The sequence below is a fragment of the Sciurus vulgaris genome (assembly GCF_902686455.1).
Source record: "Sciurus vulgaris genome assembly, chromosome: 12".
NCBI lineage: Eukaryota > Metazoa > Chordata > Mammalia > Rodentia > Sciuridae > Sciurus > Sciurus vulgaris.
The window spans coordinates 1,922,237-1,949,743 of NC_136473.1; the positions used below are offsets into that span (position 1 = coordinate 1,922,237).

A 27,507-nucleotide genomic window follows, 5' to 3' on the forward strand; every position below is an offset into this window, starting at 1 on the left:
GTTCCCTGGAGAGGACGCAGTGGCAGAGTCGTGCTGGACAGCGCCACTTCAAGCCCCGAGGAAGCTGCCAGAGGCTGGCCGCGCCACCACAGGCTGGACCCTTGAGCCCACTGCGTGCAGGGAGGCTGCCTGCCAAGGGACATGTGGACACTGGGGCTGCTCTGCCTGGTGGCTGCGATGGAGCACAAGAGACCCTGTGCCGTCTGGCAATCTCACTGTGCTCTTGAAGTCAGTGAGTCGCACCAGGTCATCATGATCCCTCCACGGACAGATCCAAATGTCCTCTGGTTCCAAAGACATTCCAAGGACAGAAGTCAGATCACCGGTGGCCAGAGGTCAGAAGGGACCATGTACTGGGGTGTGAAGGGCTTTCTTGGGTTGGAGGAGCTATCAGATTCTTTACAAGATGACACATATCAATCAAACTTACCAAACTGGACATTTTTAAAGCCGAATTTTAACCATGACCTTAAAAAATTAATGAACGGCTGGACTGGGGAGTAGCTCAGGGGTGGAACACTTGCCTAGCACGCATGAGACCCTGGGTTTTATTCCCAGCACCACAAACCAGCAAACACTGGGACAACAACAGGCCATGTGCTGAGTCTCTTGCAAGGAAATCCTATAATTCAAAACAGCTGTAGGCAGTGATCTTACCAAGAGGCAGAAGAAAACTGTTCTTGGAAGTACAGGCAGTGCTCGGGATACAACCAGTCCTTCCCCTGAATGAGACGCCTGGGGTCCGGGGTCTGTAAAAGGAGGTCTACACCACAGGCCCCCGGGAACACGTGAGCTGCTCGTGACAGAGGGGGCACACTGCCCCTCCCGCAGGAAGGAAAGGCCCACGTGGAGGGTGGGAGCGGCGAGGGAGGGATCGCCTGCCGGTTTCCAGAGGGACTGAGCTGCGCAACCCTGGAGAGAGAGGCGTGGACTCCCTTCTCTCCACAGAGGGAGGGAACGATCATGGTTCTGCCACCACATTGATGAGTTTTGTAGGATTTTAAACGAATCTCTCCAAGAAGTTGGTTGAAATGTCCATGCACAGTTAGGAACACTCTGGGACACAGGTCACTTATTGACTCTTTTGCATTTAATTTTCATTTCATCAGCGGGACACCCTTGGTTCCAAACAGTGGCTGCAGGATCTTCAGGTCCAGAACGTGGGTCACCTCAGCTGACTTTCATCCTGTGGAGGGTCCTGTGGGCTGCTATAGGCGGGGCAGGCCACTGCGCCCTGCATCCCACAGACTGACATCAGCCGCGGGCGCAGACACCACGCCTGCTGCAACCCGCCAACAGCTTCTCACCTATTCTTCCCTGTTTCCAAAAGCATGCTGCCTCGCCGTCCCTGACTTCTCCCACTCCGTTGTTACCTGTTGACTTTCTGACATGGAGGATGGATTGAGACCTCTCCCACCACAGCCCTCACCCCACTCTTCCAGCACAGGTAGAGCATGAGGCTCTTCAGATCCTCAGAGATGCACGGGCACAATCCCCACCAGGTCCCACATGCATGTGGGCACGATCCACTGCCAGGCCACACGTGGGCATGATCCACGGCCAGGCCACACACGGACACGATCCACTGCCAGGCCACACGCGGACACAATCCGTGGCCAGGCCACACACGGACACGATCCGCAGCCAGGCCACACACGGACATGATCCACTGCCAGGCCACACACGGACACGATCCACTGCCAGGCCACATGTGGGCATGATCCACGGCCAGGCCACACGCGGACACGATCCACTGCCAGGCCACACGCGGACACGATCCACTGCCAGGCCACATACGGACACGATCCGCTGCCAGGCCACACGCGGACATGATCCACAAATGGGCCACTCATGGACATGATCCACAAATGGGTCACTCATGGACATGATCCACAAATGGGTCACTCATGGACATGATCCACAAATGGGTCACTCATGGACATGGACATGATCCACAGCCAGGCCACACACGGACACGATCCACGGCCAGGCCACACACGGACACGATCCACGGCCAGGCCACACACGGACACGATCCACGGCCAGGCCACACACGGACACGATCCACGGCCAGGCCACACACAGACATGATCCACGGCCAGGCCACACATGGACATGATCCACAAATGTGTCACTCATGGACATGGACATGATCCACAGCCAGGCCACACATGGACATGGACATGATCCACAGCCAGGCCACACATGGACATGATCCACAAATGGGTCACTCATGGACATGATCCACAAATGGGTCACTCATGGACATGGACATGATCCACTGCCAGGCCACACACGGACACGATCCACTGCCAGGCCACACGCGGACACGATCCGCAGCCAGGCCACACACGGACATGATCCACTGCCAGGCCACACGCGGACACGATCCACTGCCAGGCCACACATGGACACGATCCGCAGCCAGGCCACACGTGGGCATGATCCATGGCCAGGCCACACATGGACATGATCCACTGCCAGGCCACACACGGACACGGACATGATCCACAGCCAGGTCACGCGCGTATGTGGACCTAACCCATGGCCGCGCCACATGGACAACAGCTGTGTTTCGGCAATGACACAACTTATTCTTCTGGTTAGCGTTTATCTTGTTTTCCATCATCTGGGGCTTGCTTGGCTGCCCGCCCAGGCTGTCCTGCTCTGGTGTCCACCTAGCTTCACACAGCTGGCCCTCCACCTCCTGTGAGGGGAGTGGCATTTCAGAAGGAAGTGGAGGTCAGTGCCTGGGCTGTGTTGACCACAGGTCACACAATGCCCCATCACTGACTGACTGGCAGAGAGACATCTGCAGGGTCGGCCTGCCCGACAGGGTCACTAGCTGCCTCCCGACACCTGTGTGGCCAGCTGGGCCTGGCACCCCTCGGATCTCACACCCATTTCTTTCGTAATTGGAGAAAAGCTTTGTTCATTAGAATACATGGGTTGAGTGGAGGGAGAGGGACAGGCCCCAGGTCCCGGGGACACACACGCACCTTCACAGCACTGAAGCAGAAGATGTGCAGCAGGGCGGCCGCAGAGACGCTCCGGCCCACGCTGTAAATGGCCGACGCTATCCCAGAAACGGCTGGAACACAAACAGCAACGGTCTCGGCCCAGAGGCCAGCCCAGCAGCCGGCAGCTGGCTGGGGTGCAGGAAGCTGGGTGCAGCCCTCAGACACAAGCCACGGGCCCCGGGGCAGGAGGGAACCCAGGCCCCTGGGAGAGCAGGGGCAGCCACCAGCACAGGAGGCCTCCACCCGAACTGAGCAACGAGGGCAGCGCCAGGGAGCCTGTGCGCTGCTCCTGGGGCTTAAGGGTCAGTGTGGGCCTATGGGGCCAGCTGCTGGCCAGGCAGGACCATGAGGCGATTCCTGCAGAAGACACTGGGGCCTGGGGGTGGACAAGCAGGCTCCGGGCATGTGTGGTGGGAGGCGTGTGAGATTCGCGCCGTCCCTGTCAGGGTTCATCTCATCCCGCCTGTGGCCTGTGGTCAGCCCGTGATGCCCCCTTGGCCAGGTGGAGGCTCACGAGCTCAGGAGGGAAGTGTCGGGCTCCTCCCTGAGTCTGAGGCCGAGACCAGGTGAGGGACACGGGTGGCTGTCTCAGGGGCACAGGGCACACGCGTGACATCCCAGCCACGGGCTCGCTCACGCTCCAGATCTCCCCGGCACGCGCTCACACACGCACACGGACCTCTTCTGAGGAAGGCTCGAGGCCCAGGCTGATCCACCCGCGGGTGTCCTGGCCTCCCAGCTTCTCCTCCTGTCCTTTCTCAACCAAGCTGCACGGCCACTTCCAATGGGCCCAAGGCGTCTGAGGGGTGCTGACAGGGAACCCGGAGCTCGGGACAAAGCGCACCCCCGGCCTGGCTCTGTCCTCCACCCACACCGTGCCCTCCCTGTGTGACCTTTAGACCCTTGTGGAGGAACAGAAAGGGACCTACCAGAACCCCCGAAGAACAGCATGTCGATTTGTTCCAGGAGAAAAGTGCAGAAGGTGTCGATCTGCGGGAAGAGCCCGAGGAGGGAGATGGCAGGGAAGCAGCACAAAAACACTGGAACAAACACGGGAGACCATGAGCCGAGCACAGTCTCGGTCGCCGGGCGGCCCTCCCGGGCCAGCGCCTCCGCCCGGCAATGCAGAGGCGATTCTGGATTGTAACGCAGCCTCCAGAGGCTGGTGGACGGTGCCCTGGAAGTGACCGGACGGCCCCGAGGAAAGGCAAGCGCCCAGGCTTGGGACCGCCGGGCCCCACACCGGGAAGGCCGAGAGCAGGCCTCAGCTTGGGAGCACAGAGCTGGACGCAGGGCGGGGAGTGCTGTCTGGACCTGCAGAAACGAGAGGTGTGGCCGTGGGGATCACTCCCCCGTGAAGCCAGGGTCCCTGTGTGGCGCAGGATGCCTGGCTGAGGTCAGCACCGTGCGGCTGAGACCGCCGCCCCAGGAACACCCTGGTGCTGCTGGCACGGGCTCTGGGCGGCAGGTCCACTGGGCAGCTCAGTGCGGAAGACCGTGCCTGCGCCCACCATCCCCCCACCATGCCTACTGAGCCGGCAATCAGCTCACACCACAGGTGGGATGGGTCTCGGGCACGACCCGCTCGCAGGGGGTGGGCAGTGGTGGGGCCGCTCCTGCAGCCACTCGGTGCCACGCTCCGCGAGCCGGGCTCCCTACAGCACAAACCCAAGGTGGCTCCGTGGACCTGCCCTCCCTGACGCAGGCCGCTGGAGAGGACAGGCAGGTCCGACCCGAGAGCCTCCGTAGAACTTGGAGGACTCGTGTGGACACTGAGCCGTGCACTTACAGTACCGAAGCCACAGCGAGCAGGAGTGGGGAGGAGGCGGGGTTTCAGCCGTTTCTGAAAAACAGCAAACTCAGGCTTCCCCAAGGGAGCTGAGTGTCTGGCCTTTCTTTCTAATCGTGGATCTCGGGCCAGTGTGGGCTGGACCTGTCCAGCAAGCACCCAGGGCTGTGGGCTGGGAGAACTGCATGCGGCTTTGACAACAGGGCCTCTGCTTGCACCGGGCCACCTCTTGGTTCATGGTGATCTTGTCTTACGGCTTCTGCGGCAAGCCTTTCACGGTGGTACGAGACCCTGGCGCACCCCCCAGGGTTTGGGTCTGGCGCACCCACAGGGCCCCGTGTTGGAGGCCTGGTGCCCAGTGTGGACTATCAGGAGGTGGTGGAACTTTAGGAGGTGGCCCAGTGGCAGGCTCTGGGTCACTGCGGCTGACCCTGAGGGAACAGTGGTCTTCTCCTCCTTCTTTTCAGGTCCTGGTCATGAGCTGGGCAGTTCTGCTCCAGCCCCAAAGCAGTGAGGCCGACCAGTTGTGGGGGACGATGCCTATGTGAACCAAGGCACTGGGGTGCGCTCGGTGAGCCGCCGCCTTAGGCAGGTGCCGCAGTGTGGGGAGGCAGGCCAGCGGCCCCAACAGCAGCCTACCCCCGTGGAAGCCAAAGGAAGCACACCCTGGTCTGCCGACATCCCTCTACCAGGCTCAGCGTCCTTGCAGTCTCCACGAGTGAGTTCAGAGACATGGAAGGACGGTCCCCAGACAAGCAGGTGCTTGGCTGCAGAAGGCGGGTCCTCCAGCATCCAAGTCTTCAGCCACACAGCCTCGGCCAGCCGAGCAGCCCTCTCCACAGGCCGAGGCTAAGGCCCCTGAAGGAGGAGCTGGTGCTGGGCCATGCCCCCACTTCCAGCGCGGGGCAGAGGGGAGAGCGCCACTCCCCTTGCAGAGGGCCGCGTGGGCACAAGCCACACTTGTGGAGCGGGGACCCAGAGACGTCCGGGGCCGGGTGGGAGTGAAGCCAGCCAAACGCTGCAAGGCGCTCGGCTGGACCTGGGCAGGGAGGAACAGTCCATGGGACAGATGCCAGTGGACTGGGGCAGAACCAGTGACGAGCACAAGCCAGCACAGCCTGGGGAAAGCAGGCGAGAGGCCGCGGCTGGAGGTGCCAAGCCGGTGCAGCCCGGGATGACTGAGGGGACACGGGCAGGGCGGCAGGAGCCAGGGAGGCCAGCACCAGACACCCTCCAGAACGGCCCGCGGAGGAGTCCACGTATCCCCTGCCGGGATGCTGGTTCCATCAGTGTGGCCTTGGGGAAACGGCATTAGGAACTGCTGAGATGACTTTGTCCTTCCCTCCAGAAGCAAAAGGAATAAAAGTCTCGGTAGTTGTGTGTAACTTTCCCACAAAGATTCTGGTAGCACGCCCCTGAACGGGTCTAGAATTTTCTCACTTCTTTACTCCTTATTATCCCTAGTAATTACCATAATGCGGGGGCTTCCAGTTCAGTTCCATTTCTTTCCAAGCAAAATTCATAAACAAAATCACCGCAGCCTGAGCGTATTGCTTCTGGTGAACAAGAACACTGGGGATCGCTGTGGCAGAGGGAAACGTGCTCTGTGCCGCCACAGAGCCCCTGTGTGAAGTGGCTGTCCACCTGCACCACTGAGCGGCCTGCAGGCCTTCTTGGCAGCAGGGCAGGCCCGGCTCCGTGCTCAGGAAGCCCTTCCCGCACGCTGCGTAGAGGCTGCGTTGTGGTGGGCAGGGCTTACTGTCCCGAGGGCCAAGGGCACAGGGAGAAGAGCCACCCCAGGAGTGGCCCTGGCTACCAGCGAAGGCCTCCTCTGGCCTGAGCGCCCATGCCAGGCCCTTCTGGCTTGCCCGCCCTACTGAAGGGCACCTCCGTCCCCTGCCATCCTACAGGTCTGTCCTGCACGAGCTGCAGTCCACCTGCCATCTACCCAGGTCAGTTCTTGCAGCTGCCACGAACACAACCTCTACCTGTGACCCGCGGCCTCTCCACAGCTGAAGGTGAAGGGCAACCCCCTGGGTCTGGGGCCTGGCCCTGCCCCAGCGGCGCCTTTTGCAACGGGATGCTGAGAACCGGGCCTCGGCTTCTCCTCCGTGGGATGATGGCAAAGCCAGGCTCGCACACAGGCTGCGCTGCAGTTGCCCAGTGGAAAGTCATGGAAACGGCAGCCCCAGGCCCCGGTCTCCAACCGGGCACAGGAAACGAGTGCCGAGAAGGCCTTCCGCCTCGTTCCTGGAAACGGGAGGGCGCACTCCCCTTACAACAAAGGACGCGGCAGGCCGACGTTCTGGACTTGATGCAGACACAGCACAGGAGAAGGGCTCGTAGGGACAGAGTCCCGGACGCGTCTGTGTCCTCGCTCACCCTCGCTGCCTCCCGCACCATCCGGCATTCTCTCCTTGCCACTGAGGTCCTCCTGTGCATTCCACATGACAAAAAGCGTGGCACCTCTCCTGATGGCCTTGTTCCTACCACCGGCCGGCAGGAAACCCTTCTACGTGGGGAGGCAGCACAGAAAGTTCTGGGGCTGGAGGTGCTGAGCAGACCCAGGGGAGTAGAGGGTGCAGGACTGTCACCAGTAAGGCCAGCCTAGAGGACACCTCACATCCCGGGCGCCACCCAGTGGACCCACTGCAGCCGACGTGGTATGAGAGGCACGGGGCACCTTCCTGGGCCGAGTCACGCATCCAGGTTCTGGCTTCTCTGCTGACCTTCGTCTCCAGGGCTCCTTGTCAAGCTTTGAACGTGCCCACTCCACACGCGTGGCCATCCCAACCCCGGGTCCTGCAACCGGACAACTGGAAACGGGGCCTTTGCAGATACTCAAGTGAGGATGGTGGATCAAGCCCACCTGGGCCCGTGCCCAGCATGACTCGGCTCCTAACAAGGAGGGTGGACTTGAACTCAGCTGGACAGACACAGAGTGGAGATGTGAGGACGGGAGAAGCACGATCTGCCCACCGAGAGAGGGGCCTCAGGGGAAACCGCCCCTTGACCTTGGGCTTCCAGGCTCCAGAACTGCCCTGAGCCACAGGTCCTGGCTGGAGCTTCCTCGCAGCAGCCTCGGGAAGCAGCGCCCTCTCCCCTCCCCCACGCTGGGCTTCTCGGGATTCCTCCCCCGCCCCTCGCTGGTCCCTGCATGTAATAATGCGGCAGCTACGTGCTCTTTAAATCCCTGACAGCTGGGAGCAAAGTTCCCACAAGTGGAAATGACCTTGAGTTGCCCTTGTCCCCACAGTCAGGGAGGCGCGCCGGCCCCTGCCCCTGCCCTCTCGTCCTCCTCAGCCTCACCGGCTCCTCTGCTCCGAGCCAATGAGCACGATTAACGCGTCCCAGCACCGGGACTGGCAGGCTCTATTATTCTGTTCATCTCGACCACTGGGGTCGCTCAGGCCTCTTGCTGGATCACCTATCACCATTTTATGTGTCATGGGTGACACGCAGACAAAAAACACGAGAAAAAGGGAATTCCACTGAAAACACTGAGAAGGCCATGTCCCGGCCCGGGCTCCCCGGGGAATTGACGCTAGGAGATAAACCGAGGATGCGCACAACCAGCCCGCTGCACAGCCGGCCGGCTGCTGCCGGAGGACCCGAGGCTGTACCAGGCGCCCGTCTCCTGCTAGGCCCTGTGAAAGGTCCTGTGAAAATCCGCCGTGGGCACCTCTGCATTGCTGCAGCAGGAAGGCGGGAGCCCGTGCCGAGGAGCGACTGGCCGCTGGAGAGTGTGCGGCCTGTCCTCCCGAGTCTTTCCTCAGGTCCTCGGCCATGCGCTTGCTCAGGGCGCCGACTCGGGCCGAGCGGACGGCAGCCCCCTCCAGGTGTGGACAGGAAGTGCCAGGTAATCCCTCAGTCTTCAGCACACCTCCATGCCTGTCAGTCCCCACCCACGGTGTTCACTGGTCCCGGGAACATGACAACATGCTGGGTGCCGAGCCATCACGGTGTGAAGGCCCGAGGGGTCTCCACCTCACCGATGCCGAAAAGACCAGCTGGTGGGGGACAGACGCAGACACGTGACCCGTGCAAGCCAGTTACCACAAAGGGGCGACACTGACAGGGCGGGTTGCTGGAGGAAGGAGGATGGGAGCAGCTGAGGGACGAGCCGCCCTCCCCAGCATGGCGAAGGGCCCTGCAGATGGCAGAGCACTTGGGAGCCAGAGGAGCCTGCGGAGGGGCCACAGATCTGGGCCACCAAGAGAGCTGGAGCTCTGTCAGCACTGGCCGTGCTTGAGGTCAGGGAGACCACGGCCCTGAGGGATGTGGGTGCAGCAAGGGAAAGGTCACATTTGGGCAGAGACATCTTCCAACTCCTGGCGGCCTCCCTCCCTCCCTCTAATCTCCAGGTCCTTGAGTGTCCTTGAGCTACAGACACCCGTGTTGCTGTCTGCAAACAACAGAAAGCACACAAAGAGACTAAGTCAAGAAAGGACAGGGCTCCAAAGTCTGTGCAGTCAGGACGGGTATCGCTATCTGCTCAAGCCTGACCAGCCCGTCGCAGCCCACCTCGGGAGAAGAGGCGAGCCAGCGAGAAGGCTAGGAAGACGGGAGCCTTTCCTGGGTGTGTGTGCGTGCGCACGCGTGCAAGGGGGGGACTTCAAACAACACAAAACGAAAGGCAAAATCCATCGGCTAGAAGCAAATGCTCTGGCAGGCGGCGCCCCTGGGCCCGGGGGCTTGGCCCCCGTTCCCTCAGGCTCTGCTTCCTGACCTTGCACAGAAGTTCTCCGACACGTGTGTCATTGAAGAGCTGCTCAGCTCCCGTGACGGGGAGAGGCCATGGCTCGCCCAGGCCTGGGAGGCTGAGGGGTCGCTCCCCAGGACAGCAGGAGGGGTGGCAGCTGGGAAGGAGCAGAGGCTGGCCTGCCCACGCGGAGCTGGCAGCCCATCGGGAACCTGTGAGCCCCAGTGCCCGGGCCACCCAGGCTTGGCGGCCTCCTCTGGAGTGAGAGCCCTGGGCTGCTGTCCTCGGAGCTGCCCCCTCGGTTCAGCTGGCCGGCGTGCTCACCGCCAGCCGCCAGGTAAGAGGACCCTTGCCACCAAGGGCAGGGACTCCCAGCACTGGTGCAGCGGAGGCCTGGAGCGGCAGTCGGCACACCAGGCTCTCGGAACCACAGCAGCACTCACTGCTCGGTGCTGAGCGCCCATCCCAAGGTTTACAAACGTCGCCTCACTTAAAACGCAGTGACCACTGAGGAGGGTACTACTTTCTGTCCAGCAGTACAGAGAATGTTGGTCCAGGTCACTCACCTGGTGACAGCGTGACTCCAGAGTTGGGCTGTTCAGGAAGCGGGTGGCGCACTAGGGGCAGCACTTTACAGCAGGGACTGCCTAGACTTCAAGGCAACCAGGGGCACAGTGGAAGCCAGGGCAGCAGAGCGCCAGGCTCAGCTATGGTGGGGCTGCAACTTCCTGGCCAAGGGTATCAAAATAATCCCAGACGCACTGGGGCTGCCTCCTGAGACTGCGGATGTGCACGCCAACAGGGAAACATAGGTAGCCTCACGCTATGCTCAGCGGGAGGTGTCTCCAGGAAGGGAGCCGGAGGTGAGGCGAGGATGAGCCCAGTCGCCCTCCCTGGGGCCCAGTCCACTCACCTATTAGGTGGTCCCTGGCGGACTGCAGGAAGTCTGCAGAGAAGAGGTGCAGGCCGTACACAGCGTAGCTGGGAGGGCGCCTGGCCTTGGCCCCTGCATCGAGAAGCAAGATAAGGCCGCACAGCACACAGAAATAGATCGGCCTGCTGTAGGTTATGATCTGGTTGTGTCCCTAGAAAACAAGCACCGTTCCTGAGCTGTGTCTTTTATTTTGATTAAATGACAAAAATCTCACAGTCGATGCTCGAAACCACGATACAACATATACCACAGGGCACATCCTCCCCGCCACCATGATCCATGCACACGGAAAACCGGGAAAAGAAAAAGCAAAGACTGGGGCTTCCTCTACCAAATCAGAATGAGACTGTCAAAAAGAACACTGTGCCTCCCAATTCCAAAAAGATCTACCCCAAAGTTTAATTACCAGCGCTGGTGAAATCCTAGATTGGATTTGAGGCTTTCACCAACAGTGAGAGTTCCATTCGTTTCGTTCATTTCAAGTGCAAAACTCTTTTAAACCTGAACTGGCTCTACATAGTCTAACTTGAATTCCAGTATTAATAAGAAAGAGAATGAGAAGTTCCTAGTGTCTTGGAAAGTAAGACAATTCAGGTGAGAAGGCAGACCTGCAGAGGTTGTACCAGGCATTCTAGGGGAGTGTAGCAGAAGATTCTGATTTTTAAAGGAAATTTGCCATTTTGACTACATAATTTATACAGCACTTTCCTCTGAGCAGAACCACTTTGCAGACCCCATCTCAGTTCCAAAATATAATTGTGAGGAGACATAGAAACATTCTTTGTTCTTCTCCTCAAATTGTTAGCAAAATTAAGGGAAAGATGTAGTATCCACTTGCCAGGATAAGAGCCAGCAAATAATTTCCACCTCACGAATCAATGTACCATTTATGAGATCCAAAAAGCCAACAGACATAATCAGGGGAAGAGCATCTCTTATAAGCTAGGGACTGCCCGAGGGGCAGAGTGGAGACTAGGCATGAGTCTGCAGCCTCTGCCTCCAACACCTTGTATTTAGAGGTGCAGTTTAACTTTCCACGGTTCTAAAATAGAAGTGGTCCTACTCCAAGACCGTCTTACAGAAGGAAGACAAGGTATTTCCCCGGAGGCTGGCTGTGTTTGGTCCTGCAACTGGCTCAGTCTTGGGAAAGTACTCGCACTTCGGGGGAATTTTCTTTTGAGTCCAAGGAGGCCACAGATTAATGACTATGGAAATACTTTCTTTGCAGGAAAAAAAAGAAAACCAAAGCCTAAGCCAAGACTAAATCACTCCGCATAGAGAAGAGCAGTGTGAATTATCTGGAGCAAACAGCTACACCATGTACGAACACGATTCCCCAAAAGGGCGTGGCTGGGGAAGCGGCCGCATGGCTGCCTCCCATTGTGCCGAAAAGGGAGGAACTGAAAGTCTTCGGCCCTGAACAGTTCTGGATGTCATCGTCCATCTTCCCAGTCAAGCTTCATCAGCGATGGGAACGGCTCTTCCCACTGGTTTCGTGGGACCCGCCTGTGCCCTCCAGGGAGCGCGCCCTCCTGCTCCAGAGGCACCCCGTCTGCAGCCTAAGGTCTGGGCCAGACCAGCACAGGCGTCCTCCGCCTTGATGCCCAAGAGCGCTCACTGATGAAAAGTGCCCGCTCCACGGCTCCCGAGTCCACATAGGGCTCCATCATCAAGACCCTCAGGACTGATTTTTAAAGTTTTTTAAATAAGAAATTCCCCTCATTCTACCACGTGAAGTCTGATCACAGTCTGTTAGAATCCATTCCCTCCGTTGTTCCACATCTGCTTTTACCCTGAGAACGCTGCCTGGATCGCCTTGCAGGGCTGCCCCGAGCCCACCCAGGCCAGCTCGATGCCACACAGGCGGCAGGGCAGCGGGCGAGGAACCGCCTGGGTAGCCAGGGACAACCCAGTGCAAGGGTCCTCTCGGGAGGAGCCGGGGAGGTCAGAAGCTTCTGACGTGAAGAAACAAGAAGGGGGGTTATCCCCAGGAAGAGATGCTGAGAGGATCCCAGAGGGCCCGGGGGACCCTCAGAGGGGACTGAGGGGACCCCAGCTCCAGCTCACACCAGCCCAGGCTCACTCCCCGGGCAGGGGAGAGCTGCCTCCGACCATGGAGCCCAGCGTGTTCCCGGCTCAGCCAGTCTCAGGTCCTGCCGCAGAAACTCCCGGGCGGCCACCGTGACCTGGTTCTCTTTCCCACATCTCAGGCCCTCAGGGCTCCACCTGCTTCCGACGAGTTCACGCAAGCAGTCCTCAGGTCACCAGAGATGCACACCTGTCGTCCCCATTCTGACCAGGTAAACTGAGGCAGGGACTGCGGCTATCTGCCACTCTAACACCTTGCTCAGGAATTGCCACCTGCACTCTTGAACGAAGACACATCAATCACTTTAACAGCAAGAATTGGCTGAGTTTATTAACAAACGTCTCCCACAAACACACTCGGCCTAGCGGTTTGAAAAGCACCCTGGGCCTTTGACACAGCCTGGGAGTGAGATTAGGCAAGGCTGGAGCCGGCAGCAGGTTCTCTCTGGACGTCTCCTGTCTCCAGTTTCCTTATCTATAAATTGCAAATAAATCTGCCTTCTAAACACCTGCATGGCCCAGGCAGACTGCAGGACGAAATAGTTCATAGCTCCCTATTTCCTGTCCTCATTACAACTGCTGGACAAACGCCAACTCAAACCGGGGCTACTCTTCTTAGAAATCTGAAGTGGATTCATTGCTGCTGCGGATGCGGGCACGTCTGATTGTGCCTTACTAAGAGAGAAGAACAGCCATTCCTTCCCGGCTCACTAGGACCGGCTGGCGCAGACAGCAGAATGGCAGCTCGTCCTGTTCCTCTGGTCTCTGGACAGTGGGACTCCAACTCGGCACGGCACAGGGCCTCCAGAAGGGCACTGTGGGCGTGGGGTGCCCTTGCCATCCCATCGCAGCGTGCTCTGCCTCACTTGAGAGTTCACCTGGGAAGGAGTGTTTAACAGCATATGCTCCCCAGGTCGCCCAGAAAGCCAGCGGCCTAGAGGTGCAGGCACGAAAAGGGAAAGAGCCGGCGTGCCGTGGGTGGGCTCGGCGAGAACCCTCAGAGCTGCCGTCTCCCCACGCCACCTGCCCTGGCTTCTGACGATCACAATAATACATCTTAATACCCTAATTATGCTGCTCTACTTATCTTGACGTTGAGACTCTAGGACAAAGGGAGATGCATTATGTGTGAACCAATTATGGGGAAGAGAGGGTTTAACAAGACAAGCTTACACGCCATGTGATCTCCCAGTTATAAGCTTCACTTAATCACCAGGAGCCAAACAGGAGCTACTGTAGACTTAACGTCAGTCCTGAATCCTGGGCATGAACTTTCTTAAGCATAGTAGAGGGAAGACAGGGCTCTCTCTTCCCCTGGAAGGGGTCCCAGGGGTCCACAGGACTCTGCGTGACGAGGGCAGCAGCTAGCGCAAAGGTGTGGGCCAGGACAGCGAGACTGAGGAACGTGCCCGTGCTGCAGAGCTCATCCGGGGACGCAGGGCCCCGACCGGGCAGTGCAGGCAAGCCTAGAGCTTCTTACAAACCGCCCAGAGTGCTGGGGATGAAAGGTGAGAAGATCAGCTTCAGCCCGGCATGGAGGAGAGCACCTGTCATCCCAGCAGCTTGGGAGGCTGAGGCAGGAGGGCGGTGAGTTCAAAGCCAGCCTCAGCAACTTAGTGTGGTCCTAAGCAACTCAGCAAGACCCTGTCTCTAAATAAAACATAAAAAGGGCTGGGGAAGTGGCTCAGTGGCCTCGCACCCCTGGGTTCAATCCCCGGTACCAAAAAAAAAAGGTCTGCTTCATGCAGAAAGAATATCTGTCCAGGGACATGTGAATTAGGACCTCAGTAAGATATCAGCTCACACCTGTGAGAATGGCATTTGTCACAAAGGCAAACGGTAATTTGGTGGGGCTGTGGGCCAGCGGGGAGTACAGCAGAGACGCTCAAAGCACTGCAGACGGCCTACCACGTGACCTGGCAGGCACATTCCAGTTATCAGCCAGTGGCAGTGGACATGGCCCATCCAGGAGACACCTGCACCCCACAGCCAAGCCACGGAGGAAACCACGGGTCTGATGAGGAACCGCTGATGTGCAGCGTCATGTCAGCCTCACCGGGGGAGGAAGCGCAGCGTGGGGGCCCTGCGAGCTCTGCCCTAAGAGACATGGCCATGGGGCAGATAGACGCAGAGCGCGGGACGAGGTCACAGGGAGGGGCAGGGAGGTGGCGGTGACAGGGGACACGATTCACACCGACAGAGACTTCCTGAACAGCCCGGTGACGGCAGTTAGTGAAACGTGCTGTGCACGAGAGAGTGAGTAGGAGAGAGACTTTAAAATTCTCACCGAAAACACAAGCAGGTGAGCCACTGAACAGCCTGTGGGCCTGACTAACCATTCCACGAGGTGCACCGTACTCAGTCATCAGAGTGACCCAGAAACCTATACGGCACCTTCTAAAAAGTAAGAACCACGATCCAGGCCCCCACAGCTCGCGTGACTGACGTGAAGCTGACATTTCCAGGGCGACTGCTACGTGTCAGGCCCTGTGCCAAGCTCGCGCCATGCATGATTTAGTCCCCACACGTTTGTAATCGGCCTTATTCACACAACGTGGGAAACTGAGGCATGGAGCGGACCAGCACCTTGCTCAGTGTCGAGCAGCAGAGTGGGCAATGAGGGCAGGCAGGGTGACAGGAATCTGTGACCTCCCATTAGGCTGACAAGGGCCCCGGGGGACAGAAAGTAGCCTCTGCAAGGCTCTGCCCCTGCCCGGAAGTCCCTCCACCAGCACACCATGAGCTCAGAGCGGGCCGGGCCGCAGCCAGCATGCATGCGTGTTGCTGTCGCTATTTCTATTCAAACACTCAAGATGCAGCTTAGGTGCACTGTTTGCCTTTGTAGTAGACGTGGGAGACTTGTCTGTCTTCAACGCAAGCAGACGAGACAAGCTACTTGCCTGCATTGGGAGACTTACGTGGATCGGTGAGGCGGGGTCAGGCTGCACGCTCTGAAACACAGATCAAATGCCAGCGTCACCTCACGGTTCCAAGGCCGTGCCAGGGAGAGCACGCGCACCAGCGAGAAGGGGCTCCTTGCCTTGAGCAGGGAGTACTGGCAGCTGGCCATGACCAGGCAGAAGAGGAGCACCCACAGGTCCCTGCAGAAGCCGCGGCTCAGCGTCAGAAATCCCAGCAGGGAAACCAGGGTGCTGAGCAAAATCGCCAGCACGTTCTCCTTGACGTCCTCGGTGCTGTGAAGACATGTGAACAACAGAGGTGACGGAGCGGCATGCCGGCGTGTGTCTGGAAGGACCCGCGGCGGCAGGGGAGCCGGCTCAAGCAAGCCTCCGATTCAGCTGAGGTCTTAAGGCTTCTTCCTCCTCTCCTTACTTCTGTACCGTTTAAACAAAATCCTATGTTTGACCCCAGGGACCTGTTATTGGAATAAACGAAACATAAACCCGCCAGGTCTCCTTGACCACTGTGCTGGGCTGGCTGGGAAGAGCCCGGCAGAGGTCGCGTGCAGCCTCGATGTCTCAGGGCTTGGCCCACCCCCCACCGCGGAGCCGGAGGGCAGTCACTGACCGGGGTGAGGTGGGACCTCATTCTCAGACACCACCTCAGCCGCCAGAGTTCCATGCCCAGTTCCAGGAGTCAGAGAGCTCTGGCTAGAGAGCTGAGGGGTCTCGGGACCTCCTGCAGGGGAGGGGGCCGGCGGGCCGTGGCTTTGCTGGGAGGCCCCACACGAGGTGGACGGTGGAGAGGGGCTCATCCAGGCTGGAGTGTCACAAGGGACAGGGAGGGGAGGGTTGGGACCTTGATACACAGAGGCAGCAGCGCTGGCTGATGGGACTGGGTGGCTGTGAGGGATGAAGGACAGGAGGGGCTGCAGGATGGGCAGGAATCCATGGGTCCAGTGCCAGAGATGGTGGGCTGACCCCCAGAAAGAGAGAGAAAGAGCAGGGGAAAAGGGTGGACAGGCAGGGCCGTGACTGCAGAGGCCGACTTCAATAGGAGGATGTGATACAGGGGGGCCGGGAGGCGGAGGCTGGAGGGGGGAGGAGGCAGCAGAGGGTCCCGGGAGAGGACCGGGGTCAGCAACCAGTCACAGGAGTCAGAGAGCGCGCCTCACCTGGCGAGGTTTGCCTGTGTGCGTGTGGGCGGCTGCACCAAACGCATCTCTTTCAGGCAGGACGGTTGGTGTGCGTGGCATACAGACAGTTGTGGACATTTTAAACGAACACACTTTGGTTTTCAGAGAGTTTAACTTCACTGTCCAATTGAGGGGACAGTACAGCTTCCCTCCCTCTCAGGCACATGAAACTGCCCAGCCACACTTGCTCTTGAGTGGACACTTGCCTGGACTGATGACCCTACGGCGCACGCTGTCCCTGAGTCGGTTCCCACCAGGTTCACGCTCGGTACTGTGCGCTCTGCAGGTCCTGACGGGTAGAGGGGGACAGAAAGCCCGCAGCCCCGGGTGCTCCGCGTGTGCTTCCCGCCCGCCCCACCCTCCGCAGCCACAGTTCCATCTTCTCCAGGGTCCACCTTTTCCAGAATGCCCTTCCGCTGGAATCGCGGAGCAGGCAGCCCCTGAAGCCTGGCTGGTTCAGCTGGCAGTGCGCGGGAGGCGGCTCTAGGCCTTTCAGCCTCACAGTGTGCGTGTGTCCGTCTGCCTCCGCTCTGCTGCCACGGGGCGCCACCTTTCTCTGCCCTGCCTGGGCAGTTATGGCCAGGCTGCTGTGAACACTCGCCCTGCGCTGAGTGGACGTGGGTTCTCAGCTGAACTCCAAGGGCACGTGGCTGCATGTGTGCTAAGGACAAGTTCCTTCAGGAGCAGCCAACTACCTTCCACGGTGGCTGTGCCGGCTCAAGTTCCCGCCAGCACTGACCCAGAGCGCCCTGCTGCCTGACGGTCGGCTTCTCCTCACCTGCAGCTGTGCAGGGCACCTCCCCGCGGCTCCAATATGCCACTCCCTAGTGACAGGTGACACGGAGCACCTTCCGTGAGTTTGCCATCTGCGCATCTCCACTGTGAAGTTCTTATTCCCACCTTTAACCCATTTGGGGCTGTTCATTTTCTTACTGTTGAGTTTAAAGTGCTCTTTGTATATTGTGGATAGTAGTTCTTCATCAGATTGGTCTTTTGAAAATATTATCTTCCAATCCCTGGAATATTTTTAAATAAATGAATAAATGAGTAAAAAATAGCCAAAATCTGATGCTGACGCTTGGTGTTTCAAAAGCCAAAGAAAATTGGAGAGACACAGCTAAGGAGGAAACTACTAAGGACACACAACTAAGTGCAGGAGTCACCTGGTAGGGGCTTAAATACACACATACACGCACCCCAGGGGCTGTGCAGAAGGAGCCTTTGCATATGTGGAGATGCACATCTCCAAATAAGTAGGGAGAGGGAGTGAGAGGCTGCAGAGATGCAAAGAAAGAGAAAAACAGTGCCGGCAGTGAACTCAGTCGAGTTGCCGAGAAGCCCGGCTCGGTCTCCCACAGAAGGAAGGAGGGGAAGCTGGGCGGCGCCGGGGAAGGGGAGGGACGTCCTGGGGATGAGGGCAGCAGGCGCGGCAGCAAGCGTCCGGCGTCTGACGTACACGCTGACATGGAAAGCCACTTCTTGGGGAACTAACATATTTAATGAAAAGGGAAACCTGAGTCTTTGGTTTCCTAGTCGGCACTTCCTAGCCCGTTTGGGACCGCTGCTTGTTCTTCAGTGTGCTCATAACATTCTGATGCGTACTTAAAGATATCTAAGAGTCGAGCAGACAACACAAAAATTCCCTGGAAAAACCCTTCCGCTTGGTGAGGAGAACAAAGTCTCTCCAGAGTATGTTCCCCCAGGTTGTCCTCCCCAGGACGACGTTCCTCAGCCTGGCCCCAAACTCCCTTCCCTGGGCTTCACCTGCATCCACACTTGACCCTGGGGTACGAGGCTGATTTTGGGGGTCGTGATGTGTTGTAGAGTCATCGTAGCACAGAGGGACCAAGCTAGGCACACAGCACTCCCGGGAAGTCACATGGCCAGGAAACCGGAAAGGACCCAGATCAGCGTGAGGAAGAAGGTCCCCGTGGTGGTGACCACATGGATTCTGTACAAGGACTGACCGGAAGAACGCAGGTGAGTGCGATATTCCACCTAGACAGGCTCGGCCAACATTGGAAGGGGCAGCCTTCAAAGGGGGCGCTCACTGGCCCGCAGTGTCTGCACGGCTCCAGCGGCTGGGACTGTCCAAGAACGAAGCAGAAGGGGTGTCCCCCTCGGCTCTGGTGCTGCAAAGCAGCTGTGAGCAAGAGACGTTAAATACACAGCCTGTAAAGGCAGAGGTGCCACAGCGAGAAGGCCCGAGCCAGCAGCAGGGAGGCCAGGCAGTCAGGCCGGTGCTGGGAGGACACTCGGGCAGAGGCCCCGCACGGTCAAGGGCTTGAGGCTGGAGGAGGGCCTGGCAGGTGCCAGGCAGCAGGAAGCCAGCCTGGGTGTGGGCAGCCCAGAGAGGACAGGAGGTGAGTCAGAGGGTGCACGATGGCTGGACCAGGGCCCTCGTGGGCACTGCGAGCACCTTGGTGTCACTCTGGGGGAGCGGGGCCACCGCAGGGTGCTCTGCAGAGCAGAGACCCTCAGGCCCCACTCTGCTGTGGGAGGGTCCTGTCTGAGGCCAGCAGAGGCAGGGAAGTGCTACCGCAGCAGCCGGAGTTGGCGGAGGAGCGAACCAGAGTGGTCCTGTCCACGCTGGGAGGAGAGCGCCTGGGGTGGTGCCCGGAGGTCGACCTGAGGACGGGGCCGTCGTCAGCTGGGATGAGCACCCAGAGCAAGACCGGCCTGCACGAGGCGGACCAGGAGCCTGGCTGTGGACACGAAGGAGAGAGGCGGGTTCCGCAGTCAGCCTGGTCTGGACGCAGGAGACAGGCAGGCTGGGTGGGAGCCCGAGAGCCACTGGTTCATCGATGGTGTTTAAGCCACCAGACTGAACGGATCACAAGACAGGGCAGCTGGAGAGAAGGGACAGTCTGGCCGCGCAGCACCTGGACACTGACGTCCAGGCGGGGGAAGCAGAGGATCGGGAGCCCTCCCTGCCTGAAGGGTGCCCAGCAGGACGGAAGGAAAAACAAGTGCGACACAGCACTGGAGGCCCAGAGAGGGCGCGGAGGACCAGGAGCACTGCACGTGGCCCAGAGACAGGGCCAGAGAGGGCGAGGGGGACCAGGAGCACAGCACGTGGCCCAGAGACGAGCCAGAAAGGGTGTGGAGGACCAGGACACTGCACGCGGCCCAGAGACAGGGCCAGAGGGGGTGAGGAGGACCAGGAGCACAGCACGTGGCCCAGAGACGGGCCAGAGAGGGTGTGGAGGACCAGAACACTGCACGTGTCTCAGAGACGGGCCAGAGGGGGCGAGGGGGACCAGGACACTGCACGTGGCCCAGAGACAGGCCAGAGGGGGCGAGGGGGACCAGGACACTGCACGTGGCCCAGGGACGGGGACAGAGAGGGCGAGGGGGACCAGGAGCACGGCACGTGGCCCAGAGACGGGGCCAGAGAGGGCGAGGAGGACCAGGACACTGCACGTGGCCCAGAGACGGGCCAGAGAGGGCAAGGGAGACCAGGACACTGCACGTGGCCCAGAGACGGGCCAGAGAGGGCGCAGAGGACCAGGAGCACTGCACGTGACCCAGAGACGGGCCAGAGGGGGCGAGGGGAACAAGGAGCACTGCATGTGGCCCAGAGAGGGGGCCAGAGAGGGTGTGGAGGACCAGGAGCACTGCACATGGCCCAGAGAGGGGGCCAGAGAGGGCGCAGAGGACCAGGACACTGCATGTGGCCCAGAGATGGGGCGCTGGAGCAGGGCCCACAGTGGCCCTGACCAGGTGGTTTTGCGGGAGACACGGGTGTGGAGAGGAGCCGGAAACAGGCACAGAGACCTCCACACAATCCTGCCGTCAAGGGAGCAGAGAACAGGAGAGCAGCCATCGAGGCGTGGCCCACAGGACTCCGGGAATGGAGAGGTAAGGCCTGTCCCCAGGTCGATGGCACTGAGGAGCAGGCCCGGGAGTGTGAGTGGTGTGCTGCTCCCCACACACCTACGGCTTCTCCTGTTCTGTCCCGGCTGTGTGCCTCCTCCTCAGGAGGCCCTCTCCCACCAGGTCGAAGGCCAGCAGCTCCCTCCGTGCCGGGGCTTCCTGTGTGCCCTCTTGGTCCCTCTGATCGTCCGCATTTTTACTAGGTGCACAGCCGAGGACGGGGCCCAGGATGACGTCCATCACCCAACCAGTGCCCGGCAGGAGCCCAGGAACAGGCCCAGGGTGATGTTCATCACCGGACAGTGCGCAGCAGAGCCCGGCGGGCAGTGCCCAGGGACAGGTGGATGAGTGGAGAGCTGGACTAGAGGGCAGCTTCTTATCAGATGCCGCCCAGACCACCAAAATGGATGAAAGGAGCATGTGGAACGCTCTGCAGGAAGGGACGATGGCAGGAAAGGGAAAAGGGCAGCAGCCAGGACAGGCAGCCAAAGGCACCAGAGCTGGACAGCGGCAAAGAAGGGGCGCCGGCTCAGAGAGGCCTCCCGGAGAGGCCTTGGTCCAGGCGCTCAGCCAGCACAGGCCTGGCTGCTGCTCTTCCTCCTGCTGCCCAGCCCGGAGGCTCATTTCCTCTGTGCATGACTTTCCTTTCTAGGCTTAAAATTTTGACACTTCAAGTTCCTTCATCCATGCCTGGCATTAAAAAATTATGTCAAAGGTAACAGCTGTCAAACTAAAATCCATGTAAAACTCTCGGTGGAAACGCCTGTTTCCTTGACCTCTGGCACGCAGCGTCCCTGGCTGAGGACGTGAATGGACCAGCCGCAGCTGCCTAAAATAGCCAAGGCCCAGGTGACCTCTGCCTCTGGGCACCCTGCTGTGACCCAGCTCCCCAGGTCTCTGACCTGCGGAGGATCCCATTTGGGGGTCCCCTCTCCTTGCAAAGCGCTTCACTCTTCTCGGCCAGCATCTGGGCTCTTCCTGCTTTAGATCTGAGCTGTGGGCAGTGGTGTCCTCGGCAGTCTCTGGGAAGGACAGGCAGAGTGGACACCAGGACAGGGGGGCTGGGGGCCTATCCAGCTTCGAAGGCAGGTCAATGTTTCCGACGGACCCTGCTCTGTTCCTGGGTCTGGATTGACGCTGCCAATCTTGTTGTTTTGTGGCATCTTAGATGTTTCTTCTTTCTGGGCCTTGGGTCTCATGACAGTCACAATCATAGTGACAGCAACTTGAGTTTACAGAGCACTGTCATGGGCTGACTTTGCTTAACATCACACCTCCCAGCTAACAGGCACAGAGAGGTCTCGAGGCCACCCAAGGCCACAGTGCTGCGAGTGAGCAGACAGATTCAGGTTCCTGAGGCCACTGCAGAGCCCGGGGGCTGCCCACACCTGCTGGGGTTTCCTTGGGCAAGGGAGCAGGGGTGCTTCCAGGTCACCTGGACTGGAGGTTAAAAACCCTCAGAAGGTCCGCAAGATGCCTGAAGCCACGAAGCTATAAACGTTCAAGAGCAGCCAGTGACCATTATCCTTCTCTCTCAGACCCCAACTGCATTTCTGGCTAAATGTTCTGTCACCAAGTAGATTTTACCAGGGGTGTCTTACCACTGAGTTACCTCCCTAGCCCTCTTCTATTTTATTATTTTAAGGCACAGTCTCACTAAATTGCTGAGGCTCTCACTAAGTTGCTGAGGCTGGCCTTAAACTTGCCATCCTCCTGCCTTAGCCTCCCAAGTCCCTGGGATTACAGGTGTGGGTTACCAAACCTGACATAGATTTGTTTTTAACATGAAGGGTTAACACATGCTACTCCATCTCCCAATGATTCCTTTTTAAAAGAAAAAAATTAATATTTAAAAGAATGCCTCATCTAACAGAACGTATGCTCTCGGGTTATTAGTTAAGCATTCAATGTCCCCCTTCCATGTGCCCCTTGAGTGACATAGTGTTGCTGGAAAAGCCATTATAACTCCATTTCCAGACTGGTGAGTCTGGAAATTTACTGCTGTAATTTTGCGAGACTGTCGTTTTTTTCCGGCGCGATCACACTGTTTAGGACATGGCTATAACATTACCATAACAAGTTGTCACCGGGGGACCAACAGCTGTGAGGCAGCCTGGCCGTCACCCACGGGCTGGCACCGAGCTGCGGAACAGCGTTTGCATTATCAGTTCTGAACCACCTCCCAGCAGAGCCGCAGCCTGCAGATCACAGCAGAGCCCCCGCACAGCCCAGGCAGCGGGCGCAGACGGAAGCCCTGCCCAGCCCTCTCCCTGGAGCGTGACCAGCCTGGACCTGTCCCCTGCTCAGCGCAGCCACTGGCAACTTTTCCCGAGGGAGGGGCGGCAGGAGAGGGCACCGGGCTCGGAGGGGCCAGCGCTGGAGTGAGCAGACAGCACGGGCAGCAGAGGTCAGGACCCGTGTACTGGGAAGAGCTGGGCATGCGTCCCCCGCCTCCCCGCTCCTCCCCCGGCCACACAGCCAGGCCAGACCCTGTGCTGCAGGTGAAGCCAAAGCTGTCCCAGGAGAGACAAGCAGGACACAGCAGACCAAAGCACGATCTGTCCCCAAGCTAACCTGGCCTGAACCCCGTCCCCAGCTCGCACCTTCCGCTGCACCGTCACGTTTCAAGCTGTCGGGGCCTCGCTGCCTTGGTCTGCGCTCGCAGCAAAGGGGCGCGGCGTGGAGACATTAGGCAGCCTCGGCAAGCAGCGATTTCTAAGACCATGCATGTGCGCTACTGCTACTGCCCGCGAGACGTCCGCTGCTCGTGCACATGCCCCGGGGCTTACCGATCGAGTAACGCCAGCAAGGTGAGCCGATCATACCAGACTTTAATCCACTTGCCAGGGAAAATGATAAATTTGTAAAACTGCTCTCGGTTAAATTTTCCTTGTGCCGAAGAACTTGACGAGTTTTCCAGATCTGGACTCACGTGCTTTAGATACCAAAAGAAACGACAGAGAGAGGGTTTCAAGGAGGCAAGCCATTGTCACAGACACACCGCAGCAGAAGAGCAGGTGCTCAAAGTCCAGAAGGGACACCGGAGAGCGGAGCAGGCCTGGACAAGGGATCTCGAGACCGACACGCCCAAACCCAGTGTAAATTCCCACTGAACCTCTAATGCGTGCCAATCACTGAGGGCAAGAAACCCCCCGAGAATAAAGCCTGGAAGGTAAGGATCCAGCCAGGAGATCCCAAATGACTGAATGCAATGTCGAGATCCATCTTCCCGCGGGCACTGAGGCCTGAGGGCTGCCATCCAGGTCACTGAAACTCGCTGTGACAAAATCCGAAACAGTTATGGAATGAATCTAAACCAGGAAGTCTGAGGCACCAGGAAATTCACAGCCAGACTGATCGAGTTTAACCCCAATCCGCCCTGATCCTGTGGGAAGGAATTCAATTTTGAAGATAAAAGTGGGTCCTCATTGATTTGTGTACCCAATCCCTACCGAGGCTCCACGGAGCCTGGCCGAGGCCGGGAAGAGGACTCTAGGCACACAGCAGGCTCAGGACAGACGCAAAACCAGACGCTGACCGTGGCGCAGCTGGGGACCGCCCCCTCTCAAGGAGAGCTGGACTCTGCCGCGGGGAGCACAGGGGACCCGGAGGCATGAAGCCCAGGGATCGGCAGGGGAAGAACACAGAAGGCAGGACGAGAAGGCCTGAAGGGGAAATGCCCAACTCCCTCCTCCGACCGCAGACACTGCGTGCAGAGTGCTGGGCGGCCTCTTGCCTGGCCTTCCCGGAGAACACACTGGGAAGTGTCATGGGTGGCCATCTGCTTCTTCATGACCACTGCAGAGTGACACGCTCCATGCTGCCATGTCTTCCAAAAAACCAACGGTTGCCCTCTTCAAAAAGAGAGAATCTGATAATACTGGCCTCTGTCACAACGTCCTCCAAACCAGGCCAGCCCACCTCCTCTGCGGCTGCATCCTCCCAGAGGGGCAGGAGCACACCTGGACACTTCCTCCTGCCCGGGCCACACGCAGGGGTCTGTGCTGTGCTGTGCATCAGGGACGGACTCTGCCCTGCGGAGGGCCTTTTCCTCTACGCTAAATAACCACAGCGACCATGTTTTTAAAAATATGTTCACTAGACATTAAATAGGAGCAAACACATATTTTAAGCATGTATGAAGTATAAAGAAAGAGCATTTGTTGGTCATGTATGGCACAGCACAGGAAAGAAAGAGTGCAGTCGGCTCTGAGGCCCCACTCCCCAATCCCACCACCTTCTTCCCCACCCCAGAGAGCAGCTGTCCTGAGTCTGCTTATTTATCATCCCTTCCTTCTCTTCTTTTAGTGTGTCCACTTCCAACACTTCGCCACTGCTCAGTTTTATGTGCTGAACTTCACAGATGTGAAGCTACAATGCGCTGTTTGCTTCTCTTTCCACTCAACATAATGTTCCCAGGTTGATCCAGATTGGATTTTATAGCTGCAATGTCCGTTTTTACTGTTGTTTAATATTCCACTATATGGATGATTCACTTATGTGTTTTATGGGGAAGACATAAGCTTCTGTGTTCCTTTTAATCTTCTTTTTGGCTGCTGGGAATGTTCTTGGACACGTCTCTTAGGACAAAAGTGCCATGACTTCTTAAAAATACACACTTGGGGTGGAACTGCCAGGACTCGGATGTTCAGCTTTCCTAGGAATACAGAGGTTTTCAGGAAACGCATGGATCTGCCAGAATGGGGTGCTGGTCCTGAAGACGTCCCACCCTTCCAGTAGTGCCAGGTACCTTTTGAAGGCCCCTCCAGGGTACATCCCCACAGGCTGCACGCCAGAGCTGCGTGGCCCACATCCGCACCGACGTTCAACAGGGCTGGGTGCTCCTTTCCTGTCTGCTAACCAGGTAAGTACAAAATGGCATTTAATTTTAATTCTATTTGCATTTCCCTCATTAGTAATAAAGCTGAACCTCTCTGTTCACTTTAATTTTCTCTCTGTGAGATCGTTGACCCATTTCTCTACTGGGTTACTTGCTGGCCTGATATGTATACATGTGTGTATGTGATCTGTGTGTGTGTGTGTGTGTGTGCACACGCATGTGCGTGCGTGCACCTATATATGTGATCAAGAACTTAGTTAATTATGTCCTAGAAATATGTTCCCAGTCAGCCGGGTGCAGGGGCCCACGCCTATCATCCCAGCAGCTGGGGAGGCTGAGGCAGGAGGATGGCGGGTTCAAAGCCAACCTCAGCAAAAGTGAGGCGCTAAGCAAATCAGTGAGACCCCATCTCTAAATAAATACAAAACAGAGCTGGGGATGGGGTTCAGTGGTCGAGGGCCCCTGAGTTCTATGCTCAGAACCAAAAAAAAAGTCCCCAGTCTGAGGCTGGTCTTTCCTCTTTCTTGATAATATTCTTGACCAGCAGAAATGTTCGGCTTACGAGGAAAGGGGCTCAGCCAGCCTTCCCGGCCGGCAGAGGGCTCCCTCCTCCTGGGCTTCCCTGGCAAGCCTGCCCCGAGGGCGGGGTGCGCTCCACAGCCCGTCTTTCTTGGATGCCTGTGAATCTGCCTCTCGCACTAACCTCACTGGTCCACCGGAGTGTCTTTGTCCATGCCCTGCCGCTGGGTCCCTCTTCCTTCCCCACAGGACCGCTCCTCCCGCTGCTGTGCACTTCCATCCTCTCTCCTGCCACGCTCTTGCCCTCCTTCTCTCTGCCACCTCTAAATGCCTCGTTCAGCGCTAACCTCCAGTCCCCGCCTCCTTCCCGCAGGTCTGACTTCCTGATTAATTCCCACCATTCTATGTCCATTTCTGTATCAGGAGATTTTGCAGACTTGCTTCTTGGTCGTTTCCAGCTCCTTCTTTAGCTTCTTTCCACCTGCTCGGTCTCCCGGACCCAGGTTTGCAGGGTGTTCTTGCCCGCTGCTGACCTTGCTGCTCTGATTCCCATTTCTTGTCCTGTTCATTTCCAGGTCATCACATGGTCCTCGGCTGCTGTGAACTTCCTGAGAGCTGCATTAGAGCTCTGCTCTTCCAGACTGAGGCCGTTCCCGTGTCCACCAGGCACCTGGACACACACAGCGCGACACCTCTCCAGAATGAATCCCAAAGCATCTGTACCACTCACGCGGTGTGGGCAAGCTGCAAACTGCCTGCAGGTGCCGCATGCCGGGACCCGCGCCCGCCCTCTGCCCACCCTGGGCACCGGGCGGGAGTTTTCCACGTGGCGACTCTGCAGTGTGTGACTGCAAGGCACTCAGCAGCCCAGGCAGGGGAGGCTGCTCCTGCGCCCCCACCCCCGTGCTCTGCCTCCTGCTCTTGGTGTGGAGCCTGGTAAACAACCCCACAGTGTGGTCACTGCTGGTCACTGCTTGCTGCATCCCTAGGCCTTCTGTGGATGACCCAACCCTGCCAGTCTTGTATTTCTAGTCTGCATGTATTTTAAATTGTGGTTAAAAAAAAAAAAAAAAAATAAGATCAATCACCGAAACCATGTTGAAGTGCATCTGCTGCCTGCTCACATGGCGCGACGGAGTCCTGAGCCTTTTCCACCCGCAAAACCGAAGCTCTGTGCTCATCAAACGACGACTCGCCTGCCTCCTCTCCCGCAGCCCTGGCCACCGCTGCTGCACTGCTGCCTGCAGATGGGCTGCTCTAGGACCCGGAGGAGAGGCCCCATCAGCATTAGTGTCTCTGTGGCTGTCAGTCTCACTCAGTGTCCTTGAGCTCATGTTGTAGCAGGCCTGCTGAATCACGCTCCGTTTGCACATACACCGTGCTGTGGTCACCGTTTACGCGTTGGTGGCCACGTGCCTCCACCTTTTGGCCGTGGTGAATGGTGCTGCCACGGACAGTGGGTGCAGGCAGCTTCTTCAGGTCCTGCTCTCATTTCTTGGGGAGGCACCCAGGGGGGCCCCCAAGGCATGTTCTTATTGGTTGCTCTCCTCGTGGGTTTTCAGAATGGATTGAAGGCAAGCTCTCCTTCCTGTGGGCTGACAGCAGAAGGTGCAGGGGACTGAACAGAAGGACAAGGGGGGCGG

General features: G+C 58.4%; 1 protein-coding gene across 5 annotated transcripts in view; it reads right to left on the bottom strand.

Annotated features, from left to right (window-relative positions):
• The window catches only part of PCNX2 (pecanex 2), a 193,919-nt gene that overhangs the window by 113,170 nt on the left and 53,242 nt on the right, over window positions 1-27,507 (bottom strand). For all 5 annotated transcript variants that reach the window (XM_079107189.1, XM_079107187.1, XM_079107188.1 and 2 more), the window contains 6 exons: window positions 23,295-23,440; window positions 15,574-15,727; window positions 15,452-15,484; window positions 10,425-10,596; window positions 3,950-4,060; window positions 3,000-3,091 (listed from right to left, as the gene is read on the bottom strand). In XM_079107189.1, coding sequence (XP_078963315.1) covers window positions 3,000-3,091; window positions 3,950-4,060; window positions 10,425-10,596; window positions 15,452-15,484; window positions 15,574-15,727; window positions 23,295-23,440 — 708 coding nt within the window. The remainder of the gene's footprint in view (window positions 1-2,999; window positions 3,092-3,949; window positions 4,061-10,424; window positions 10,597-15,451; window positions 15,485-15,573; window positions 15,728-23,294; window positions 23,441-27,507) is intronic.